Source organism: Periplaneta americana, chromosome 10 (genome assembly GCF_040183065.1).
Source record: "Periplaneta americana isolate PAMFEO1 chromosome 10, P.americana_PAMFEO1_priV1, whole genome shotgun sequence".
NCBI lineage: Eukaryota > Metazoa > Arthropoda > Insecta > Blattodea > Blattidae > Periplaneta > Periplaneta americana.
Window position 1 is genome coordinate 87,658,922 of NC_091126.1, and position 24,388 is coordinate 87,683,309.

At 34.5% G+C, this 24,388-nt stretch overlaps 1 protein-coding gene across 3 annotated transcripts in view; it reads right to left on the reverse strand.

Annotated features, from left to right (window-relative positions):
• The window catches only part of LOC138707874 (uncharacterized), a 469,237-nt gene that overhangs the window by 119,789 nt on the left and 325,060 nt on the right, over positions 1-24,388 (reverse strand). For all 3 annotated transcript variants that reach the window (XM_069837876.1, XM_069837875.1, XM_069837874.1), the window contains exon 4: positions 1,647-1,841. In XM_069837876.1, coding sequence (XP_069693977.1) covers positions 1,647-1,841 — 195 coding nt within the window. The remainder of the gene's footprint in view (positions 1-1,646; positions 1,842-24,388) is intronic.

Consider the following 24,388-nt stretch of genomic DNA (forward strand, 5'->3'; position numbering starts at 1 on the left):
GAATCTTTAACTTCAAAGTGACGCTTAATGTTGTACGTTTTTGCCTGTACATTGATATGGCATATTAAACATTGGACATTGTTGTCGTCAGATTAGACAAGATACAAGTCCTCCCAAGAGAGGTTAAATCCTGAACCGACTGTCGATGCACTTCTCTTCATTCTTATGGATGAATGAATGACTGATGGAACGCATAATCCAGCAATGCCTGCAGAATATCATCGAACAGACAAGTAGAGTTGATGATCGTATGCATTCGTACACCACCACAGTCTCGGCGACAGAGTGAGGGTCTGTCTTGGGCAGACATAGGGCAGCTTCCGGGCGCCCTAGCCCTCAAAACGTTGTGTTGGAATGGTCTGGTGTACTACATTATTTAATACCCTTAATCACGGGTTATGGTTCACAAGGAGTGCTCCTCCCATTATTTTACATTTTACTAAAGGAGACGTTCAAGGAAACGTATTTCGTAAAAACTTTTAGCTTACTGACTTTAAGAAAGAGACTTCATGTTCGTTTTGGCTCGGAAGAAATGAAATTTTCTCCAAAAAGAAATGAATATTGTTACCTTATAGGCTACGTAAAGCAATTGTGTAGTAATTAATTATCAAATGAATTATGTAACTGAGCGTTATCTTCATATCGCAAAAAATATGTAAGTACCTTGAATTAAATGTATTGATCACATACATCTCTTTAATGATAAGTTATATATTATGTAGTTCTTTAATGGTAAGTTATACATTATGTAGTAAAACACAAGTTATAATAGTCATACTGTACATTTTAAGAAACCTTTTTGTTCGACCATACTATAATACGCTCATTACATGTGACGTAATTGTATCTTAATGACATACATTAAAGTACTCCTATCCATTACGTTACTGCAACTATCGATTTCGCACTAAGCATATGCGATATTAATATCGTATGCACAACATCCCGCAAGCCTTGAAAGCACCAATCCAAAATGGCAGGCGCGAGTTTTGAAAGTGACTAAAATAAACACTAATCCAAATACAAACATTCCACTTAGAGCCATTCCCCAGATAAATTTCACTAACTGCACAATCAACAACATGTATTTAATATTCTAATAAATTGAGTTAATTTCCTGTTTTTAATGCGTGTTGCTTTGAGGTTAAAATCTAAATACCAAGCCCTGCAAAAAATCAATAATTAGGGCGTACACGCCTGCCATCTGTTGCACTATTCGGGACACGCTGAAAAGACAAAGACACTCACACTCTTGCCATCTGTTGCAATAGTCGAGAACACGCTGAAAATGCACGTATGTTCACCATTTGGTAAGGTAAGGTATTTGTAAAATCTCAAAACTTACACATTTAATTATGGTCGAACAAAACAGTCGTATGCATCTTGTTTATAATAGTAATAAAGATGCTCGTATGAAAATTATGAAACTCGCTGACGTTCGTTTCATAAACAAAGTCGCGTCTTAATTACTACCATTACAGACTCGTTGCATAATATACTATTTCTCAATATGTCACTGTAGATTATGCTATATTATAAATCCTCAATTGAAATTAATAAATTCAAGTATTACATTAACAGCCCGAGACAATGTTAACTAATGTTTGAATGCTTGTAATGTTGAAGATGTGGCGATTGCTACTCACCTCTGTTATCGAACGAGCACCTCTGGAAGCGCAAGTTGAGCGCAGATCCCGAGGGACAGTTGTCCAACTCTGACACAGGATCGGGACACTCTGTCTTGCTCTCCGACCCGTCGTTCACGTTGTAAATGAAGTTGAAACGACCATTGATGGGACAGTAAACCTGTGTGATGTTTTCGCCCCCGAGGTCCTTTGTTTCTGTAACAAGAAGCAGAAGGAAGCCAAATTTTAAGACTTTGGGTATAAAGGCAAAGTTTTTTTTTTATGTTCATCTCGTTGTTTCAAATCACGTTTAGTTTTTCACCGTTGTAATCTTCAAGTTATCTAACAGATATTACATAATTGTATAAATAATAAGATTATATCGACGGCGCAGTTCAAAAGGGAAACAACTCAAAATTTAAAGTTTTCAGAAACTTGAATTTTAAAGTTTTATGTTGCTGTGAAAATTCAATTAACACACACTAATTTGAAACTTATAGTATATAGACTATTATAAAGTATATCCTGGAGTTTAAATCTTAGTCTACAAAATATGTACGTTGTGATTTATATGTCACTGATCTTATTCATCTTAAGAACCTGATTTTGATATTAGCAGTCCACGCTTGTGGGGTAACGGTTAGCGCGTCTGGCCCGGATTCGATTCCCGGTCGGGGAAAGTTACTTGGTTGAGGTTTTTCCGGGATTTTCCCTCAACCCAATATGAGCAAATGCTGGGTAACTTTCGGTGCTGCATCCCGGACTCATTTCACCGGCATTATCAGCTTCATCTCATTCAGACGCTAAATAACCTAAGACGTTGATAAAGCGTTGTAAAATAACATACTAAAATAAAAAAAAAATATATTAGCATATTAGATTTTTAGTTTTAGGAACAACTGACATTTTTGCGAAATATATAACATTTGTGTAATGCTCTGTTAAATTTTAGTTTCAGAAACAACAGATATCCTTGCGAATTATATATCATTTGTGTAATGCTCTGGATTTAGAACGTTAAATTTTAGTTTCAGAAACAACAAATATTCTTGCGAATTATGTATCATTTGTGTAATACTCATGCTATTTAATCAAAACGGAACTGTCACCGAACACGAGCTTTGCTCTTTCGAGGTACTTTCCATGTGACGTTTTATGTTTTATATGTTATTATTAATAAATGAAATATAAAACATCGTTAACAGAATTTGGTGTGATTTCAACGATTCTTTGACTTTTCACAGCAATATGAAACTTCAAGATGAAGGTTTTTCAAAACTCTAATTTTTTTTATTAATAGAAATACGTTATGACAATAATTTTCTTTTGAGGTAGCAGACTTGAAACTCTACTGACAGTAATTTATTTTAGTCTTGTTTTGAAAATTACCTACATTAACAATGTTGGTAATTACTGTGACTGAAGATGAGGAATCATAATACATTTTACACATTAAATTGAAATATTTGTTGTGTAATACAAAATATTGCAGATACTATGAAAATTACATAGAGTAATTTAAATGAAAATCTTTGCCTTGGCCATTTAAAGTGCAGATTTCTCCGTTTCTAATTATATCCGTCAAGAATATTTTAAAAATCTTATAAGGATAAAATATAGTGAACAATAAGCTTGAAATTTACAACTTGAAAAAGTCTAACCTCCCTCTCAGTTAATTTTATTTGAATGCTTTCCATTAAGTTCCCGAAGATCAAATCGTCGGTTTAGAAGCAAAACACATTAAGTCAAACATATTACTTCTGGGGGAAAAAGGAGTTTGAAAGTTCTTGATAAAAACTAAACCCTCATAATAATAATATTATTATTATTATTGTTATTATTATTATTATTATTATTATTATTATTATTATTATTATTATTATTATTATTATTTCCCATTTTTGTGTATTTCATATTCCAATTATAAGCTATACACATGTATTGTGTACATTATTTACGCTTTTTTTTTCTCAGAAGTAATACTTTTACTTGTGTTTTGCTTGTAAACCTAAGATATAATTAACGTCTTCTTCATACGAGAGGCTTACATTGAAAACTACTATCAGGATTCTGTTCTTCAAAGATAAACACAGGATTTCAATTTTACATTGGTGCCCATACTTCCCATACTTTCTGACGGCTGAACTTAATCGTAGCTCAATTAAAAAATTACATTCTTGAAACACCAGGGAATGTAGGCATTCTTGAGAATTTTTCTTCCTTCCACAAAATTTTCCCTTCGTCAGAGTCAAATGAGTTAAGTGCTCTGGTCGATTAAGACACTTATTGCTTTCATATTTAAAGATAAAGCACACATGTTAGGTCAATAATACAGTGTTCATTGATTTGATAAAATACATTAAAGGTGATATGTTTCAGTTCTGTGAACACTAATACATACAGCTGAAACATATCACCTTTAATGTATTTTATTGCTTTCACTTCTAATGATTACAAATTCTTTCGCTTTCTGAAATTGAACATAACATTGTACAGGGCCTTCTTTTAAGAATATCATCTGAATACGCATTCCAGTCTTTCACTAGTTTTTACACGTGTTACTCGACAATTTAAAAATATTCTTGATTTTGAATAAAATAGAGCGTAAAATACTCTATCTACGATTACAAATATCCTGTCGGGATTGAAGAATGAATAAGCCGTTATAGAAACATTTACTTCAGAATTTCAATATTACTAAATACTTTAAGAATCACCAAGTGTAATATTATTCATGTCTATATGTGCACCCTTTAGCGAAAGCATCTATATATTCCCATGGATGAACTCAAATTACCTAAAGAAGTGATTGTTGAATGAAACAATGGGAGACATAATTTCAGAATAGAATTTCTGTCTAAGGAACAGAGTCAAATTACTGGCTTAGGATACATTGCCACAGACATAATAGCTATTTAAGATACAAGTGTTAAAAATAACACTTTAATTTGTGAGTAAGGATGTTTGCGAAACGAGGCCGCAGACCAAGTGTAGCAAACCCACGAACAAAAGAAAACAATTTCTAACAATTGTATCGTACAATTTTTTAAGCATGTTAAAAGTTATGGTTTTCAATAGAAGAGCTGTTAAAGGAACTTATTGTGTAGTTTTTAAACCAAAAACAGCCACTTTTTAAAGTAGGCCTGGCGTTGTTCGAATCGGTTTATTGATCTGTTGCAATTTCTGCCGTGTGACATATGGTGGGAAGCTATTAACTTTCGGCGCAACAGTTGAATGTCAATGTTAAACACTTTTCTAAGTAGTGTTTGAAGTAGGCCTATTTTTCGCACGATTCCGTATAATAGACAAAAATCTGCTTTTAGTTATGGCTATCTAATAATTAATATTTTCTTTGAAAAATGTGAGATCAATACTACCTTTTAAGAGTTGACAACAGCAGGTTTTGTAGATATACTCAAAGATGGCTATAGGCTGGTTCGCAATAAACCGGGAACGGAAACGGCAACGAGAACGAGAACGGAAATATAGTTAAAATACATGTTTTTAATTGAATTTACACAAGTAAGGTCAAATTCAACAGTGTTCATAAATGAGATATTAAGCATACAAAGAAATAATTTATTACAGTTGTATGAACACTTTTGTAAAATTAAATTAAAATTAATATAATCAGTTAAAAACCAGACATGTTTCGGAGGAATTCTCCTCCATCTTCAGTGGCAATACCACGACGCTGGTACAGATGTTCGACCGCGTATTGTGGCTTAAAGGAGACTCCTTTAAGCCACGATACGCGGTCGAACATCTGTACCAGCGTCGTGGTATTGCCACTGAAGATGGAGGAGAATTCCTCCGAAATATGTCTGGTTTTTAACTGATTATATTAATTTTAATTTAATTTTACAAAAGTGTTCATAAAACTGTAATAAATTATTTCTTTGTATGCTTAACATGTTTTTCAATGTAAGCATTCACAATCAACTATTGTGAATACTCACATTTAAATACATTTATTTTAATATTATTTCCGTTCTCGTTCTCGTTGTCGTTTCCATTTCCCGTTTATTGTGAACCAGCCTTAAGTTGGCTGATTTTAGTACAGCAGGTTTTACATATGTAATTATTAGACTGCAAAATCAGGTTTCTAATCAGCAAGAACTCTGCATGAAGCATGTTTTGCTTCTTTGTGCACATTGTATTTTGTGTCGGATTGAAATCCTTCTGAATATACACAATTTAAATACAGGGAGAACCGTAAGTAATGCCATTAATTTCAGGGGGTTATTCTTTGATATATTTCAAGCAAAAGAGTTTAATACAATTTTGCTGGTTTTTGTTTCCTTTTGGAGGTAAAAATTGTTTTATATGAAACATTTCAGTGCGTGTTTTGGAAAATCCATTGATTCAATTCCCTATATGCTCAGTCAATTCAAGAGAGTAGTGTATTATGATAATTAGGGCTGAAAAAAGTATTGGTTATAGGCTACGCTGCATCGTACGTATAACTCTTTGTTTACAAAATGCTTGTGTGCACGCTAGACTGGTTACGGTAGCGACTGCTTGTACAGTCCGCTCCGTATGAATGAATTCGTAATAGAATTTACATTTAAGGATTACTTGCGTTTCAAATTGATTAACTCTGAACAAATATTACATTTACAAAAAAATATCCTTATCAATTAAGTTATACACATTTTCGCCATGTTCTGAATTCAGTCGTCTTATTATCTGTTCTTTGTTGAATTTTTGTTTCGTCATTCCTATACAACCTCACGTCACTTAAGAAGGTCTACTATTGAGGTAAAGGTAAAGGTAAAAAGGTAAAGGTATCCCCGTAACATGCCATGAAGGCACTTGGGGGGCATGGAGGTAGAGCCCCATGCTTTCCATGACCTCGGCACTAGAATGAGGTGATGTGGTCGGCACCACGCTCTGACCGCCTTTTACCCCAGGGAAAGACCCGGTACTCAATTTTATAGAAGGCTGAGTGAACCTTGGGGCAACGAGAAAAAATCCTGTCACCACCTGGGATCGAACCCCGGACCTTCCAGTCCGTAGCCAGCTGCTCTACCAACTGAGCTACCCGGCCGCCATGGTCTACTATTGAGGAGTGTCGAATATTCACTCTATCTGGTTCTGTAGATGCATTTTGTAAACAATGTACATATAAATTATTTACTACTCTGATACCAATACTTTTCTTCAGCCCTTAATGATAATAAATGATTGAAATAATTTTAGTTTTGTCCCTTTAAATCTGTAGACATTTGATCCGAACAATAATGTAACCTTTTATTCTGCACAGGAATTTTACAATGCTCGTGCTAGCCATGCTGTAACTGACTCACAAAAGCTCTCTTTATATAAAACATAGATTCATTACGTATTTTAGTTCCCCTTCCATATTTTGCAATCAATGTTTGTCAATTCATTGACCTTAGCGTGACAAAATCAAGAGCGCCTAGAGGTTAGGCAATCTTCAGATCTCTCTTTTAAGTGTAGGCTGTGAAATTGCACACGAATGCCCATGTATGTCTTGCACATTAAACTTTTTTTTATTTTAGTAGGTTATTTTGCGACGCTTTACCAACGTCTTAGGTTAGTCTACTTAGCGTCTGAATGAGATGAAAGTGATAATGCCGGTGAAATGAGTCCGGGGTCCAACACCGAAAGTTACCCAGCATTTGTTCATATTGGGTTGAGGGAAAACCACGGAAAACCTCAACCAAGTAACTTGCCCCGACCGGGAATCGAACCCGGGCCACCTGGTTTCGCGGCCAGACGCGCTAACCGTTACTCCACAGGTGCAGACGTACATTAAACTGAAACCAAACTTCTTACATGAAATTATATCAAATGAAAGGAATAGTAGTAAAAAATCGGAACTGTTGATGACATCTGGAGGAAACGGAAGAACCCTCAGCTTTTGATCTTCCGAGTTCGCTGAGTGATTAACTCGAATTCTGGCACTGAGCTATCGAAGGGACGTTAGCAACTATTTTAAGTTTTTCTATTTCAAGTTTTAAGAGATTGCGGGTTATTTTGGAATCTTAAGCATGGCGAGATCTGAAACCAGAGACGTAAATTATCCAGGGGTACCAATAACTTATTTCCGAAATTCTATTAATATTGCAAATTTTACATAGAGGCTATTCAATTATAACAGATTCGACTGAAACTATTTATGTAAAGTCCTGCAAGAAGTGCCTCCGTAGAGAAAGATCCAATAAGGTAAAGGCACCTAAGACTGGGCAGTCTCTAAGATTGTGCAGTGTCGTATTTTTATAGTTGGCAGCATTGTTGATTCCCGCCGTTCCATCGAGAGAAGTTGCTTTTGGGGTATGGCTGTATGGTGTAAAGTGTTTGTGTGAAAGTGGATTCATAAAGGTTTATTAGGTACAAATTAATTTTACCCAGTTTCTCTTATAAATTTGCATATGAAGAAGGTTAAGTTTATTTAACAATTTCATCGATGTAAACCTGCATGCATGTATTACTATTGCTAGACAAATACATAAGCTACGTTATGCACATTTCCCTGTTTGTCTAAGTAAACACTCCTGCCATTTATTGAATACAATACAGAACTATGTATAATCCTCTAAGATTTAGCACTGAAGCACATCTTCTCATACAACCAGTTTTTAAAAATGAAATATTACTTCTTGCAGCTTTCTACTCACGTGTGTCATGACTTGGTCGTATGTTGGGAAATCAGACAGAAAATTAATATTTACCACAGAAATGTTAGAGAAAAGTCGAACAATAATCGAAAATGATAAAAACATACGAAAATGGAGATAAATTTCCTTACAGTTCAACCTGAGATTATTGAACAGGCACTAATTTCACCATGATCTCTTCGTAACTAGAGACAACGGAGTCAAAGAAAAGGAAACGAATTTCAAAATGATCTGAGATTTTCTGTTCCTCTCCTTACAAGAACTCACTTCTAGAAACAATGAAAACTTCTAGCAACAAGGAACAAAGCAAAAAGACCAGTTCTAGTGATTCTTCAGCTACAACAAGAAAAGTCGTGCAACATTAAACAAAGCAGGAAGTGTTTCAATTACTACAATCCATCAGCGTCAACTTCATCACATCGGACAGTTTCAGAAGGAAAAATTTTGTCCTGATTGTGACGAAGTCTATGAAGAACCAATTTCTGAGGACTGGGTGCAATGTGGTGAGTGCAAACAGTGGTGACATGAAGACTGTTCAAGCTACGAAGGCGTTGGACGTTTTAAATGTGACACATAAAGGACAACGTGTGCAGTCTTATAGACAGTGCCTGTAAGATTGCGCGTTCACAACTTTTCAAAGAAGTATTTTTGCAAAGAACAAATACTTCATTTTTGTAACTTTTTTCATATTATTGTGATCTTAAGATTCAAGAGTTTCGTTTCATAAATATAGTTTTTATATTTGTCTCAAAAATGAGTATCTAAGGACACGAATCCACTAAGTGCGCAATCTTAGGAGCATTTACCTTATGTACTTAAGCGTATATTAAATCACGACAATCACCACCGGTCGATGCCCGGTAGTTTTTGCAAGAAATTTGGTGACTAGAGCACTATCGAGGCTTATTTTCTTCAAGCTTCTTTTCCTTTTACATTCTTATTACACCGCCATTGGTTCACTACGTCAGATCACATAATATCTTTTGAATATTCTTCGTAACTGATATGGGACGTTATTTAATAATTGTCATTAACAATTCACGCCAGTTATATAGTATTTACGAATTTAACCCTATACAAATTCATAACTGTCAATGGAAGAGTTAGCATGTGTTGTTGCAAACCACAGGGATCTTGTTTCAAACTTCGGTAAAAGGGTTGGGTATTAGCTAAATTATGTGGACACAAAAATTATAAAATCTACCTACTGTAAATTCGCAACATAATCATGTCGGTTCTGATCTGCAATTTGGGATTAAAAACAGTACCTTAAGGTTAATTTCAGGCTATCCATCTTTCAAATGTAAATGCAAAGTGTAGTAGGCTACTGTAGTATAACCGTAGGACGTCTTATGCCACATAAAGTCGACGGATTCAATGCAGACAGTATTTTTAAATGTCTAGATAGCACCAACCTATATAGAGTGTTAGGGTGAGTTTAGGAGGGGACAGGACAGTAGAAAAGGAATAAACTTTACCAATGAACCTACAATCGGTGACGCTCCAGTGCTACAGTATTATGTCCTCAAAAGCGTAGTTTCACGCCTGGTCACCAGGCAACTCCCTTCCTAATTCTTGCTCATTTGTAATCGGATGCGAGGCGTTAGGTCAGTGGTCGTCAGCACTCGCTGAAATGGGTAAAGGGTAAGAGGAGCAATGTGTTGTGCCCCGTCGTGCAGCAGAAAGAGGTAGAGAGCATACTCGCCAGCAGCTACGAATGCACCATAGTGCAGCGTCTTCGCGGCTAAGGGACGCTAGCCCAAGGATGCAGCGTGGTGATGACCGCTGGGTTAGATTGCAATTTTTGTAAAGATCCCACGATTAATTTTTCCTTTGTATTTCAATCGTGTATTATGCTTTTGTATATAGTTGATAATTACAATACTGGGCCCAGTACATGAAAGACAATCAGCCGGACCAAAACGTACATCTACACTCCAAACTCTTGTATTTCAGAACGTCAGTTCTATGTGTTATCCAAACCGCCATAACTTAAAACTGTATAATCTGTAACATTTATTTGTAACTGCTTAATCATCATCATTTCTCAGGAACTCTTAAAACGTTCAAATGTTTTCAGAAGTTGTTGATGGTAAATCCATATGGGCACTACCTTTATGTAATTTTAATTAATTTTAACGCAGACTTTTAATTGTACAACGCTGTTAATATGAAAATTTTACGTCATACATTTATGTGTTCACTATGCGAACATATGTAAATTGGGACCTGAAGATGACTACCAGTTGGTCTAAAACGTTAGTCCTCACACCAACTGAAGTTAAATAATTAAATTTATTGTAAGAAAGATAAGTGTTTAAGACTGTTGTTATTTATATATTATTGCTAGCTGCATCAAGAATTTATCGGAAAATGTATCTGAAAATATTATCAATTATAGCGTATAATATACTGTACAGGAAGTTCAGAGGATGGCGTCCGATAAGCTCGTTGCATAAATTAGTCTCACCGTTCATTATCGATTTCGTTCAGACTTAATAGGTTTCTCTTGGATGTCATTATAGGTGGATACAAGTCTTCTGAAAGTTCCTGCACATTATTCACTGTTGTCTCAAAGATTAGAATTTGCACATGCACAAAGTTCTAGAGAAAAACGTCGAAGTCTGAAGAATACGGTGTCTAGGCTTTAGAATCTCTTTTAAGTTTCATATTATTTCAGGATAATGTTGAAACAGTTGCGACGCTTTCAAGGACATGTAACTTCGTACTGAAATATCGCCAGATATCAGTTCATTGGCACACTTGTCCCTTTCCACGACTCGTACCACTCCCAAGAATTTTTAACAAACTCACACGAACTGTATAGATCAGGCATGTCAGAAATCAGATTCTAAATGTGCAGTTTTGTACGCGGATCGCCGGTCTGTGCAGACTGCATCACTCGAGCGTTGCTCTTACCCGTTCTTAGCTGGATGGGTGTACAATAATCTATTCTGCGCTTCTAGGGTTGGATTAAATAGGCATTTGAACATTATAAACACACGTAGCAGAAGGAAAAAACACGGTTATTATCGGTGTCTATATTTGACAATTGTAATACAAGAAACTTTAGGCTTACTCAGTTATACTTCACAAAGTAGTGGTTTGTAAAGCATAATTTATTAATATGATTTTTATGTAGTATTTGAAGAAAACAAATATTGCAGTAATTTCGAAACAACAAAAACCGAACAAGTATTTCATTTTACGTAGTAGATAGACCTGCTAATCATTTTAAAGTAACAGACCCTACTCTTTCATTGTTCGTCGAGCATTATTATTCATTTTATTGGGATCATTGGTACACAAATGTTGAAGAAAATATTATACTCCCAATTAATTACATGCAATAGGACATTGTGAAGATTTTGCATTGAAATAATTTCCTTGCTGTATGTCAATATAAATTAACATTAATATTAATAAATAATATAAATTAAGCTTAGAATTTAAATTCACATATAGTTTATTTGGAAAACGCTGAGAGCAAGTATCGACAAGTTGGGAGCGTTACAGAAAGAAATTAAAAGTATAGTTCACAAGCTGTGAAGCGACTATATTCTATTTATGTCAGGTTTAAAGATTTATTAATGTAAGTATATTAGCATAATATAGTGACGTGAGATGGAAAATTTGCCATTATATATTTTTCCAGAAAATTTTTCAGCCTTGCAAATAGTTGCTTTCTTCGCTCCTTACAACCTCAAGAGCCTCACATGTATTCCTCACTATATTCTCATCACTTATCAGCTTATGAAATGAAAGTCGTAAGTCGTCTAATCTTTGATGGCTGTGTTAGTACAGACTCCAAAACAACGCCATTGTCAAGTTCGTTTTGCCGTGAGAGTACTGATTAAGAAATAAGCGCTGGCAATATCATATTTTGAGAACTTTACTAGTCTGATCTAAACTGTCACCAGACAACACTACTACCTCGACATGGGTTGATGAAAGCCTTTCATTTTAAAATAATTACTGTTGGCTGAAGAAAACATTATAACAGTTATGTTATATGATTTGCAATTTCTCTTCTTCGTTATCTGTGAACTCCTCCTCACTTTATTTATCATAACTCATTCACAGACATAACCAAATCAGCACCCGTACTGAAATTGTGTTACTGAAAGAAAAGCTGATATGCTGTTGCAGGTCTGTATAGCCCTGTCGCGTACCCCTCCAAGGCGATTCACTCCCTCCAGGTAGGACAATAGAAAGTGCACATCGCACAGAGACTACTGCACAATGTGAGCGACTGCGTATAGATGATCTTATTTCATGCAAACATGACGTATTAGTAATTCCCTTTTGTACAGCCTATATCAGGGCTGACGCATCAATCTCAACGTGGAGATATTTATAGTTTCCATCTTTCTAAATTATTAGATAAAAGGCATGCAGCCAAATGGGTAGAGTGTCGGTTTATCACGCTGGTAAGTAGAATTCGAATCCCTCTAGCTCCTAGTAGAATTTGTGATGAAAAATGTTGTTCATTTCTGGCACGTTTTTACAGGGTACTCCCATTTCTTCTATCGGCATTCCATAAGCACTTCATTATTATCACCATCCGGTGTTATGTACTGTAGATTGCCCACAATGGCGCATCAAGGGCAACGCTACTGCGGCAAAAAAATATACATTTATTGTGCGTTACTCGTAAAGAGGGACGCTTGGGTGAATGATGCTAAGTATTCACCATTATTATTATTATTATTATTATTATTATTATTATTATTATTATTATTATTGTTACCATTATTACTGATTCTCTGCTAAAGAAAACCAAAATTTACTAAGCGGTAGGTTTATATTAGGGTTTTAGTTTAAACAAACAAACAAACAAACAGACAGGCAGACAAATGAGCCAAAGTCAGAGATCCAGTGAGCAAGCGAATCAGAGAATTAATTAATAAATATAACAAATAAAGAAACGAATAAATAATAGATAAGTACGTACCTACATACATACTTATTTTATGTAAACAAATAATAATGACTTAAGGGGATAGGTACAGCTTACAGCACTAAAATTTTTGGAAATATTCAACTTTTTTTTTTCTGTGTTACTGTATCTTGTACAATAATGGAAATTGGTATGTGTAAAACACTGCCCTTCTGCCATGTGAAAACATATTTTTATGATTAAAAAAATTATTTATACATATATTTCTTTTTCCAAATTCAAAATGTGCAGTGATGAAGCGTTTCCCTCAAAACTCATAAACGTGTGAACTTTTTCGTGTTCTCTCTCTTTTATTTTATTGCTGAAACTCATGTTTACAATATCATACTCTTTCAAATGCATTCCTTAATAAATAATATTTTTTTTTTGTGTTAAAAGACAATATTGATGTTTGACCATTTTTAAAAATGAATTTATTTTTTGTCAGACAATCTATCAAAGGTGGAGAAGTGATATGGAATCATATTGTAGATGTGACAAGCATAAATACACAAAAAATTCCATCACAGAATGTTGGATAGTTGTTTAGTTATGTGGGAAACGCTTCATCACTGCACAGTGAAATGAATTTTGAAAAAAAAAAATGTAAATAAATTTTTTAAATCGCATATTATATTCATATAGCAGAAGGACTGTGTTTTACACATACTAATTTTCATTATTGTACAAGATACAGTAATGGAGGGAAGGAATGTTGAATATTTTCAAAATTTTACTGCTGTAAGCTGTACCTAACCCCTTAATTAGTGATTGCTCTACAGCAGCATTAGATAAAACAGTATGTCAAGGTTTAATCATACATATCATCCTCGGTGTGTGTATTGAAAAAAAGTGAATTCAGGAATAATCGAATTCAATTGCAAGTGTAGGACGTTCTAATGTTGAGGTTACAGATTCGTGTTGCGAGAACTTATCGCCAAGGCAAGCACTGAGGTTGTAACAAAACAACTTCAGCGCCGTCGAGACTGGAACGCAGGGCGTCATCTATTTATACTCAGACCACAAGCCCTCTTTCTACATTAAAGGGAAATTTTCTAAGCTCTGAATTGCCACCATCCTGGCGGACGTGAGCGAATTTGAGACGACTCCGAGACAGTGGAGCGAGCGACATACAGTACATCCACGGAGACGAGGGGACTGTCTCGCAACACAAGGCACGCAAAGTTGGGCGGCGAGGCTTGAAACCAAATACTCAGCAATAGAGTTCCCATGAGGAGTAAATGAGTATGTAGGCATGGTCCGTTTTATGGTCTCATATATAAAAATGCATGTTGATTGAAAACACAATCAAACAGGATCCTTCAAAACGAAAGACATTCAGTGTCACGACACAATTAGAATCTTGCTTCTACTGTAGTTGCAAATATAGGATTAAATGCCCGCGAAAGACTTGCCTCCCTCCCGCAACAACTGTCTGAGTCCCAAGCTATTACCACAGTCTGACTCTAGTATATACAGTCACGAAGCTTGAGTTTATGAGGGTATTAGGGACAATAGACTGTGCAGATACTATTTAGCATTGTCTATGATGAGGCGATAGTAGCGATCCTAGTGGTTAGCAACTATCTATCTATGGATGCATATTCCCTACGTATTGAGCTTCGTGACTGTATATACTAGACTGTGCTATTACACCATTTTGTCCCTTACTGGATCACAAGATCATATGTTTCCAAAAAAATTCGATATTTGGATTTTGAGCAGGGATGAACAAAGAATGAATAGTCAAAGAAAATGAGCAAAGATGATGAGGAAGAGGAAATGCACAAGGAAACAATAACACGACTGAAATACGACGTCAAGAAGGAGAACGCAGATATTAAGAACAAGAACGGAAAGAAATACGAGTGGAAACAAGAAGAGCGAGAACGGAAAGAAAAACAAAATGGGAAACAAGAGGAACGGAAACAAAAACAAGACGGAAAATGGAGAAAGGGAAGAGGAACATAAACAATGTCGAAATTAAGAAGCTAGAGAAAGGAAACCAAAACAATATTAGAAACAACAAGAACGAAAATGGAAACAAATAAAAGATCGAAAAAAACAAGAATTTGAACGGAAACAAAAACAAGATTGAAAACAAGAAATAGAAGGGTAGAAACAAGATGGGAAAGAAGAACAAGGAAACTGGAAATGTAAAGAAGATTGGAAACAGAAGAACGAGAACGGAAAGAGAAACAAGCTCGGAACCAAGGAAGAGAATGAAAACAAAAATAAGATCGGAAACAGGGACAAAAATGAAAACAAAGACAAGACGGAAAACAAAAAGAACGATAACAAAAACAGAAACAAAATCAAAAAGAAAGAGAATGAAATTGGAAATAAAAACCAAATTGAAAAAAATAAGAACGAGAATGGAAACAAAAACAATATTGGAAACAGGAAGATCGAAGAACGAGAAGGAAAACCCAATACAAGTCAGTGAGCAACAAGAACGAGAACGGAAATAAAAACAAGATTGGAAACAGGAAGAAAGAGAAGAAAAACAAATACATTGTAAACAAGAACGAGAACGAAAACAAAAACAAGTTCGAAAAACAAGATGGGAAACAAAACAAACGAGAACGAGAACAAAAAAAAAGTAGGACACAAGAAAAACGACAACGAAAGCAAAAACAAGATAGAAGAACATACGGACGAGCACGAAAAATTATCGAGATTGAGAACAAGAAAGCGAAAGGAAACAAAAACATAATCGAAAAAAACGAAATGGAAAACAAAAAAGTTTGAAAATAAGTACAAGAAGGGAAACGAAAAAATGGGAAACATGAAGAAGGACAGAAACAAAAACAAGACGAAACACAAGAAGAACGGGAACAAAAACTAAATCGAAAATATGAAACGAAACAAGAAAAAACGAGAACAAAAAAAATGTCCAAAAGAAAAACGAGAAAGGAAACAGAAGAGGAAACAGGAACTATATCTTAAACAAGAAAAAGAACGGAAACAAGGACAAGAATGGAAACAAAATTAGGACTGGAAACAAGAATGACGGCAAAAGCAAAACCTAGATTAAAAACAAGTAGAAATAATTCGACACAAAGAAACAGGCTCAAAACAATAATAACGAGAATGGAAACTAATCGATATCGTAAACAAGGTGAACGAGAATGGAAAGAAAATCAATATCGTAAACAAGAAGATCGAGAACGGAAACAAAAACAAGTTTAGAAACAAGAGAAGTCTGAGCGATATCAAAAGTTAAGTTCACAAGTAATGATATGAATGGAATCAAAAAGTCTGAAACAAGAAAAGAGAGAATGGAAACAAACATAAGTTTCGAAACCAGAAGAAAAGAATGGAAACTAAGTAACACCGGGAACGAAAAAAAGAGAATTCAAAGAAAAACAAGTTCGGAAACAAGAAGAACGGATACTGAAACACAACAAGATCGGAAAGAAGAACGAAGACGGGATAATTAACAAAATGGAACACAAGTAAAAGGAGAATGGAAACAAAAACGAGAACAAAAACATGATACAAGAGAGCGGAGAGAAAATAAAACAAGATCGGAAAGAACGAGAACGAAAAAGAAAACATGACCGCAAACAAAAAGGAAATTGAAAACAATAAATATATCGGAAACAAGAGGAATGAGAACGGAAACATACAGAAGAGCAACGGAAACAAAATTAAGATCAAAGCCAGAAAGAGCGAGAATGGGAACATGAAAAAAACGGAAACCAAAACAGCATCGGAAACATGGAGGAATGGAATGAAAATAAAAATAAAATCTATAAACAAGGAGAATGCAACCAAAAATAAGATCAAAAGCAAGAAGGAAGAGGAAGATTCAAAAAGAAGAATAGAAACATGAAAAAGAAGAAGGATAACAAAATCAAATTTGCAAACGAAAACAATAAAGCATGTTCGGAAACTTGAAAGAGAATGTAAACACAAACAAATTCTGAAACTATATAAAGGGCAACGGAAATAAAAACAAGATGGAAAACATGAGGGGCAGAATGCACAAAATCTAAAACAAGAAGGCGAAGAGAAACAATATAAATATGGAGAAGGGAAATAAAAACAAATTTTGAAACAAAAAGTAGGAAAGCGGAAACAATAAAAGACCGGAAACATGAAGGAACGTAAACAATGAAAACAAAAATTAAATCTAAAGTAAGTACAAGAAGAATGGAAACAAAAGCTATCGGAAACATGAAGGAAGGGAAACAATGGAAATAAAAATGAAATCTAAAATAAATAGAAGGAGACTGGATACAAAAACAATATGGCCAACATGAGGGAGGAAAATGAAAACAAAAGTAAAATCTGAAACAAGAACGAAAACGGAAATGAAAGGAACGAGAAAAGAAACACATACAACAATGATACCAAGGGCAAGAACGAAAAAAAGGGGGTCAATAACATTAAAACAAGAACAAGAACGGCGGTATACATATATTAATATTGGCAAGGTTCAACGCGGACTATCGATTAAGGGAGTTAAAACCATTTAAATAAGTATATAATATTAAAAATAAGATTAAGACAATAAATTCTAAACTCAATAAAGAAGAAAGAATGGAAAAGGAGAACGAATTCGAGAATAAAGGGTTAAAAATATTAACACACATAAAAATAGGAATGAAAACATTGAAAACTAAAGAAATAAAAGTTAAATTATCATTAATTATTAATAAATAATAATAATAATAATAATAATAATAATAATAATAATAAGTGGCGCTACAGCCCGTCAAGGGCCTAGACCGACCAGCCGGCTGATAGCCTCACGCCCACATGGCGAAGCAGAGGTGGACGATCATCCAACCAGAATTGAGGTATCGTGTGGTTAGCACGATGATCCCCGCAGCCGTTATAGGTGGCATTCGCAACCGGATTTCGCTAACTATCGTAGCTCCCCAAGTGCATCACGATGCTGGGTGGGCACCGGTCTCATACACTGGCCGAAATTTCATGACAAAATTTCTTCCCCATGAGGACTCGAACCAGCGCGCATTCCGTAACGCGAGTCCTAGGCAGGATGCCTTAGACCACGACGCCACGGCGCGGGACTTATTAATTATTAGTACTATTTATTATTATTGTTATTATTATTATTATTATTATTATTATTATCACTATCATCATTGCTATCTTTGTTTTCTTTCTTTTTTTCTTGTATTAGCTCGATAAGAGCTCTATAGTGTTGTTTTGACCCTGTTGACTCTCTATAGGACTTTAATTTAATTTGTATTATTTTCATCAGTGTTTGTATTTTTTGTATTTGTGTGTGCTATCTGGTAGGATGAAAGAGAAGGTCTTATGTCCTTAGTCCTATCAGATTAAATAAATAAATAAATAAATAAATAAATAAATAAATAAATAAATAAATAAATAAATAAATAAATAAATAAATAAATAAACTACAGATTTATCGTCCCGCCGAGTCTGGTGTAAAGGACCTGAATCAGCCTGTATATTAGACTACACAGTCGCGTGTCAAAGACGGAAAAGCCTAAAAATCATTGTGGTTCGATACTTGATATTTTCTGCGAGAAATGTGGCTTATTTTTAAGACAGCTTCTGTTCCCCTTACATTCTTATTATTCAGACGATGACCAATTACCTCACATCATTTCATCATCGCTTTTGAATATCGTCTGTATGCTGATAGAGGATCTTATTTAAAGAATGTTCATAAAAAATAACTTAGGTATTGGGTATGAATAATTTTTATCATATACAGTATAAATTTAGGATAGAAAAAAAGATGAAGAATAGCGGAGAAAAAGAAAGGGAGAGCAAAAAGAGGTCCACACCTGTGGAGTAACGTCTATCGTGTCTGGAAGCGAAACCAGGTGGCCCGGGTTCGATTCCCGGTCGGGGCAAGTTACCTGGTTGGGGTTTTCTTCCGGGGTTTTCCCTCAACTCAATATAAGCAAATGCTGGGTAACTTTCGGTGCTGGACCCCGGCCTCATTTCACCGGCATTATCATCTTCATCTCATTCAGACGCTAAATAATCTAAGATGTTGATAAAGCGTCGTAAAATAACCTACTAAAAATAAGAGAATGTGAATGCGAAAGGAACTAGAACGAGAGTGCGAACGAGAACAAAAGGACTTCACGCGGATTGGAGGAATAAAGAGGACATGAAAGGATATAAGAAGAAAAATGAACGAGCACGGATAAAAAGTTAGAGTACACACACTTTTCACATTAATAACTAGGGCTGGGTAGTTCATGCATTTGCATACCTTCGTTGTTCCTGCAATAACTCCTATGTGCAAAATATACAATTTTTCAGTAGGAAGAAAAAACATATTTATTTATCCTATGGCATTCGTACATAGGGGTTTGTGAATTCTTACATTTTCGAAAGAAAGAAATATAATTACATATAGGAGATTTTATTATTTGCTGTATCATTATTTAAGTTATTTAATAGAGCAAAAATCTGAGAATCGATAAATATGTCACATATGAGTTATTGCAGGAATAACGACGATATGTTTTTCCATTAACTGTAATTAATTGCTGATTAATTATCTTCACGAATTTTCAACATTGAAGCTTACCAAACCAAATTTTGTACAGTTATCAAAAAAAAAAAAGTGGCCGCACTCGTGAACAGCGAATATTTTCAAAGTCCACTTCGGGTCGCGGCAATGTTACACGATGCATGTGCTTGTACAAGCAGTTCCGGAACTATGAAAACATTCCATATCTGCGCCTCGTAGACCAGCGGTAGAGTGCTTGTTTAATAATTCAAAGGTTGTGGGTTCGGGCCTTCTTTAAGTTTTCATTTTATTTTTAATCGTTCTTTAGCGATGTAAATGATATTCAAATTATCATTTATATCCACTTATCGTTCTTTATGGATATCACGTTATTTATATTTTGTTATCGTTATTTAGGGATATGAATAAAATTCAAGTCATCATTTATATTCTGTTATCGTTTTATAATGATATGAATAATAATAATTATTATTGTATCTCCAATGGGGGTTAGCCCTATTTTACATATGTATGTTAGGGCTATAGTTTTACACACAAAAAAAATAAGCATAAAGAGAAAAGGAAAAGAAAATTAAATTAGCTTACGCGATGTAAACAAAACATAAACAATCCGTAAATTAGGCATTGCGATTGCGAAACAAATATCAGTTATCAATTTGAAACATACAAAAACATTAACAACACACATACGTAACACTTCTATAACACAAATATGCAGCTTTCCGTACCATACATAATAAATTAATACACAATAGTCACACAAACACGATGAAACTATAATTACGACATTGCGACGACATCAAGCATCCCATAACTGACTCACATACATAACAAATCAAGCATCCGTTACAACACATACACTTCAACATAGTAACCACACTTTTAAAAGTTACAAATTTGGCTCCAAGAAGAATAAATAGGACACTGTTACTGATTACAATTCTTCTACAATTTCTTAAATACATCTGTAACAAATCTGTGAAATTCCGATATGAATAATATTCACGTTTTTTATATTGTTATCGTTCTTTAGCGATATAAATAATATTCAAATTATCATTTATATTCTGTTTTCCTTCATTAGCATTATAAAATAATATTCAAGTTATTTATATTGTTATTGTTCTTTCGTAATATGAATAATCTGTATTTTATGTAAGTAATTATTATAACACAAATAACCATCTTTCTTTGTAAAATAGGTTATTTTATTTAGATAATTAAATACGTATTATATAATATCTTATATTAATTAAACAAACCGATATTTATCATTTATATTCTGTTATCGTTCTTTAGTGATACTGTATAAATAATTATCAAGTTATTTATATTGTAATCGTTCTTTAGCGATATAAATAACATAAATTTAATATTAGGTTTGGAAAAATCCAGTTGCATAATACTGGTAATAGTTTTTCTTTTTGTATTATTACATTATACTATCTTGAACCACAATAAAATGAAAAGTAGTAACGAGGAATTGAACCTAAGACGTTGACATCTAAATTCCGACGTTCGTCCGCTGATCTACGAGGACAAAAGTGTGGAAACATTTTCGGAAAAATTGGCCCAATCACACTCTAAGATTTTCTGATGATTCGTAGAAGCTAGTCCAGGATGTGGGGGGCAAAGGCTAATTGAGATTTCCCGGTCTCTGATCGGGTCAAACATCCTGATAGAATTAATATTTAACCCTTGCCGTGACTTTCGGTGAAGTCTGGAGGGCCCAAATAGTCAAATCCACTCTCCTCATCTTCACGCTTGGACCCCTTGGAATTTAATAAGATGCGAAAGAGATAGTGGTGTGCGGAAAGCAACGGAATGTTACCGCATTTAGGCCTATCCTTCCCAAGAAAAACTACAAACATGAACAAAGGAAGCTTTTAATAGAAGAAGAAGGATCTTCTGCGGACCTCTGGAAAAGGAACTAAGGAAGAGACTAGTGAGGTGCTTTGTGTGGAGTGTGGCATTGTATGGGGAAGGAACATGGACATTACGACGAAATGAAGAGAAACGAAATTAAGCATTTGAAATGTGGATGTGGAGAAGAACGGTGCGTGTGAAGTGGACAGACAGAATAAGAAATAAAATTGTGTTTGAAAAAGTGAGTGAAGAAAGAATGATGCTCAAACTGATTAGAGAGAGAAAAAGGAATTGGTTGGGTCTCTGGTTGAAAAGAATAATAGACGACATTAGGATATGTGGATCATATGCGGAGAGTAAGAGGAAGGCAGAAAATAGGAAAGATTGGAGATTGCTGGGTTTGCAATGAAAGATCTGCCCATGGACAGAACACTTATGTATGTATGTTCAGAATGCCTGGAATATCGTGTCTAAGAACAGTCGCTATTTGCAAAGAATAGTCAATTCCATGCCCACTCGACTGCAAGATGATCGAGATAAGAGGAAGATAGACTAAACATTGAATTGTGGCTTTTTGTTTTCTTTTTTGAACGCTTAATTGTTTGAATGTTTTAAGGGCGACTCCAGTAAATTTGTTTTGTTTATGCCACGAAAGATATTTTTATTGAGAATAAAATCTTTTTTCTTTCCATTTGCAGCCACAATATCATAATGATAAAGTCATAGCATAATATATTAATGAACCTGATGTTAATTACTAAAATAATCGTAAAAGAGAAAGGAGCCTTTATGTATAGTTTGTCTCTCTCAAAAACAGAACAAAAAAAGAACATAAAAAGCAAGAGGTTGTAGTCGAACGCAGGACCTCATGAATGAGAGGCCTGAACGCTACCATTACGCTATCGAATAACACACAGACTACTTCAATTATAACTGTAGATATCAGGCAACGTGGTCCAACAACATGTAACATCGCCTGTTTCCGAATTGTAGCGAAGATACTCGAAGGGAACTTTGTTTCAGGAGAGCGGCCAATTTTTTCTTTTGACAGCTGTACATTTTGGCTTTTTTCATAAATACATAATATTTCATGATATTTATATTATTTTGGCATATTTTCGCGTTTAAGCTCATTAATGCTGAATTTGTATTGCATAAAAGTGTATAGTTTGGACTTTTAAAATAAAAGCATGATATTCTATTTTTGAAAATTGGTATTGAGTGAAATTATTATAATTATTTTTACCAGAAAAATACGAGTATTGAAGGTTTTGCTGCACACTTAGCGAATCTCATGGCACAGTAATATGCCACTCTCAGCAATAAATGTGGGTTTAATCTCATCTAGTATGAACTATAATTCTATTTCATTTATTATTATTATTATTATTATTATTATTATTATTATTATTTTTATTTTTATTAGTGATACCAAGAAAATATAATTTTGTATTAGTGCATATTTATTGACATATTTTAAGGTGTTTAAAGGCATACTTGCATGCATATATAGTCGGTTTCTAGGGCATGAACTTCCTGGCATTAGTAATAATAATTTTAAATAAGAAAGTTAATTGGAGGTGACGAATCGATTGTATGACAATAATGGAGTATCTCTGTAGCTTTAATAATAGAAGAAAACTAAGTAGCCTACTCCAGAATTCCTGTCGCTTATCCCCATTAACTGAAACATATCCCACAGTAACTGTCACAAATCGAATTCCAATAAATCGGTGGGAAACCATCGACTGAATCCGGAAAGGAAAAGAAAAGTGATATGATGGCTATAACGTTGTGTTGCAACAATATCCTACGAATCTTGTTTTCGCAATACAAAAACTACAGCCTAGAGCTACTTGCAGCCGGACTTAAAGAGTTATGAATACACGCTCCATCATTCAGGATATGTAGGAGGTTTCCCCACTCATGGCCATGCGCATTGTGTTAATGGTCCAATGACTCCATTCGAGGTTGATGGTATGCGCTGGGCCACCGTGCGTAACAACGGCACGAATTCTTCAAGCGTCAATCACTACACTTCATAACACACGTAGGACTCAACAAATTCATTTTCATAGAACAAGAACGCTCTTATTAAGTGTGCACCAATTTCCGCGGGCGTCATCTTCCGATAGGAACCGTGTTCGATATTCATTATCCTTACCTAAATCTTTCCAAGACTATAGTGAGAATCACGTAAGTGTAGTTCCCAAAACTAATTCGGACGTCTCTTCAGTGTTGCCAACTAATACCAGATATCACCAAAGGGGATAAAATCACAATGCTACGCACTGAAATAATAATAATAATAATAATAATAACAACAATAATAATAATAATAATAATAATAATAATAATAGTAATAGTAATCATAATAATAGTAATATAGTATTAACAATAACAATGTCTTGCTTATATGTACCACATCTCATCTTTATGTTGTGAGGTGTTTCCTAAATGGTTCAATAATTCATGAAATAGTATATTTTCCTCCTGGACTTCTCGCACATTATGTTAGTTATTAGGATTAGTATGATGTAATATTCAAATGTATTTTGTCCGACATGAAATTTATTGCTTTGACTAAAGAGTATACGATTCATGAGACCTAACCTAAAAATGTATTTTCTTATTTGCATTTTCATAAGTTTCCTATACTTCAAACCGAAATTATTGCTGCCAACATAACAGTTAGAAAATAACTGCCAGTTCTAGTAATTGTCAGTACCCGAAATTCGCAAGGAAGTTGGTAAAAGAAAATTCAACCTGAAAGCTAGAAAATCAATGTAATTCACTGGCATATGTAGTAATAGGGGAAAAATTG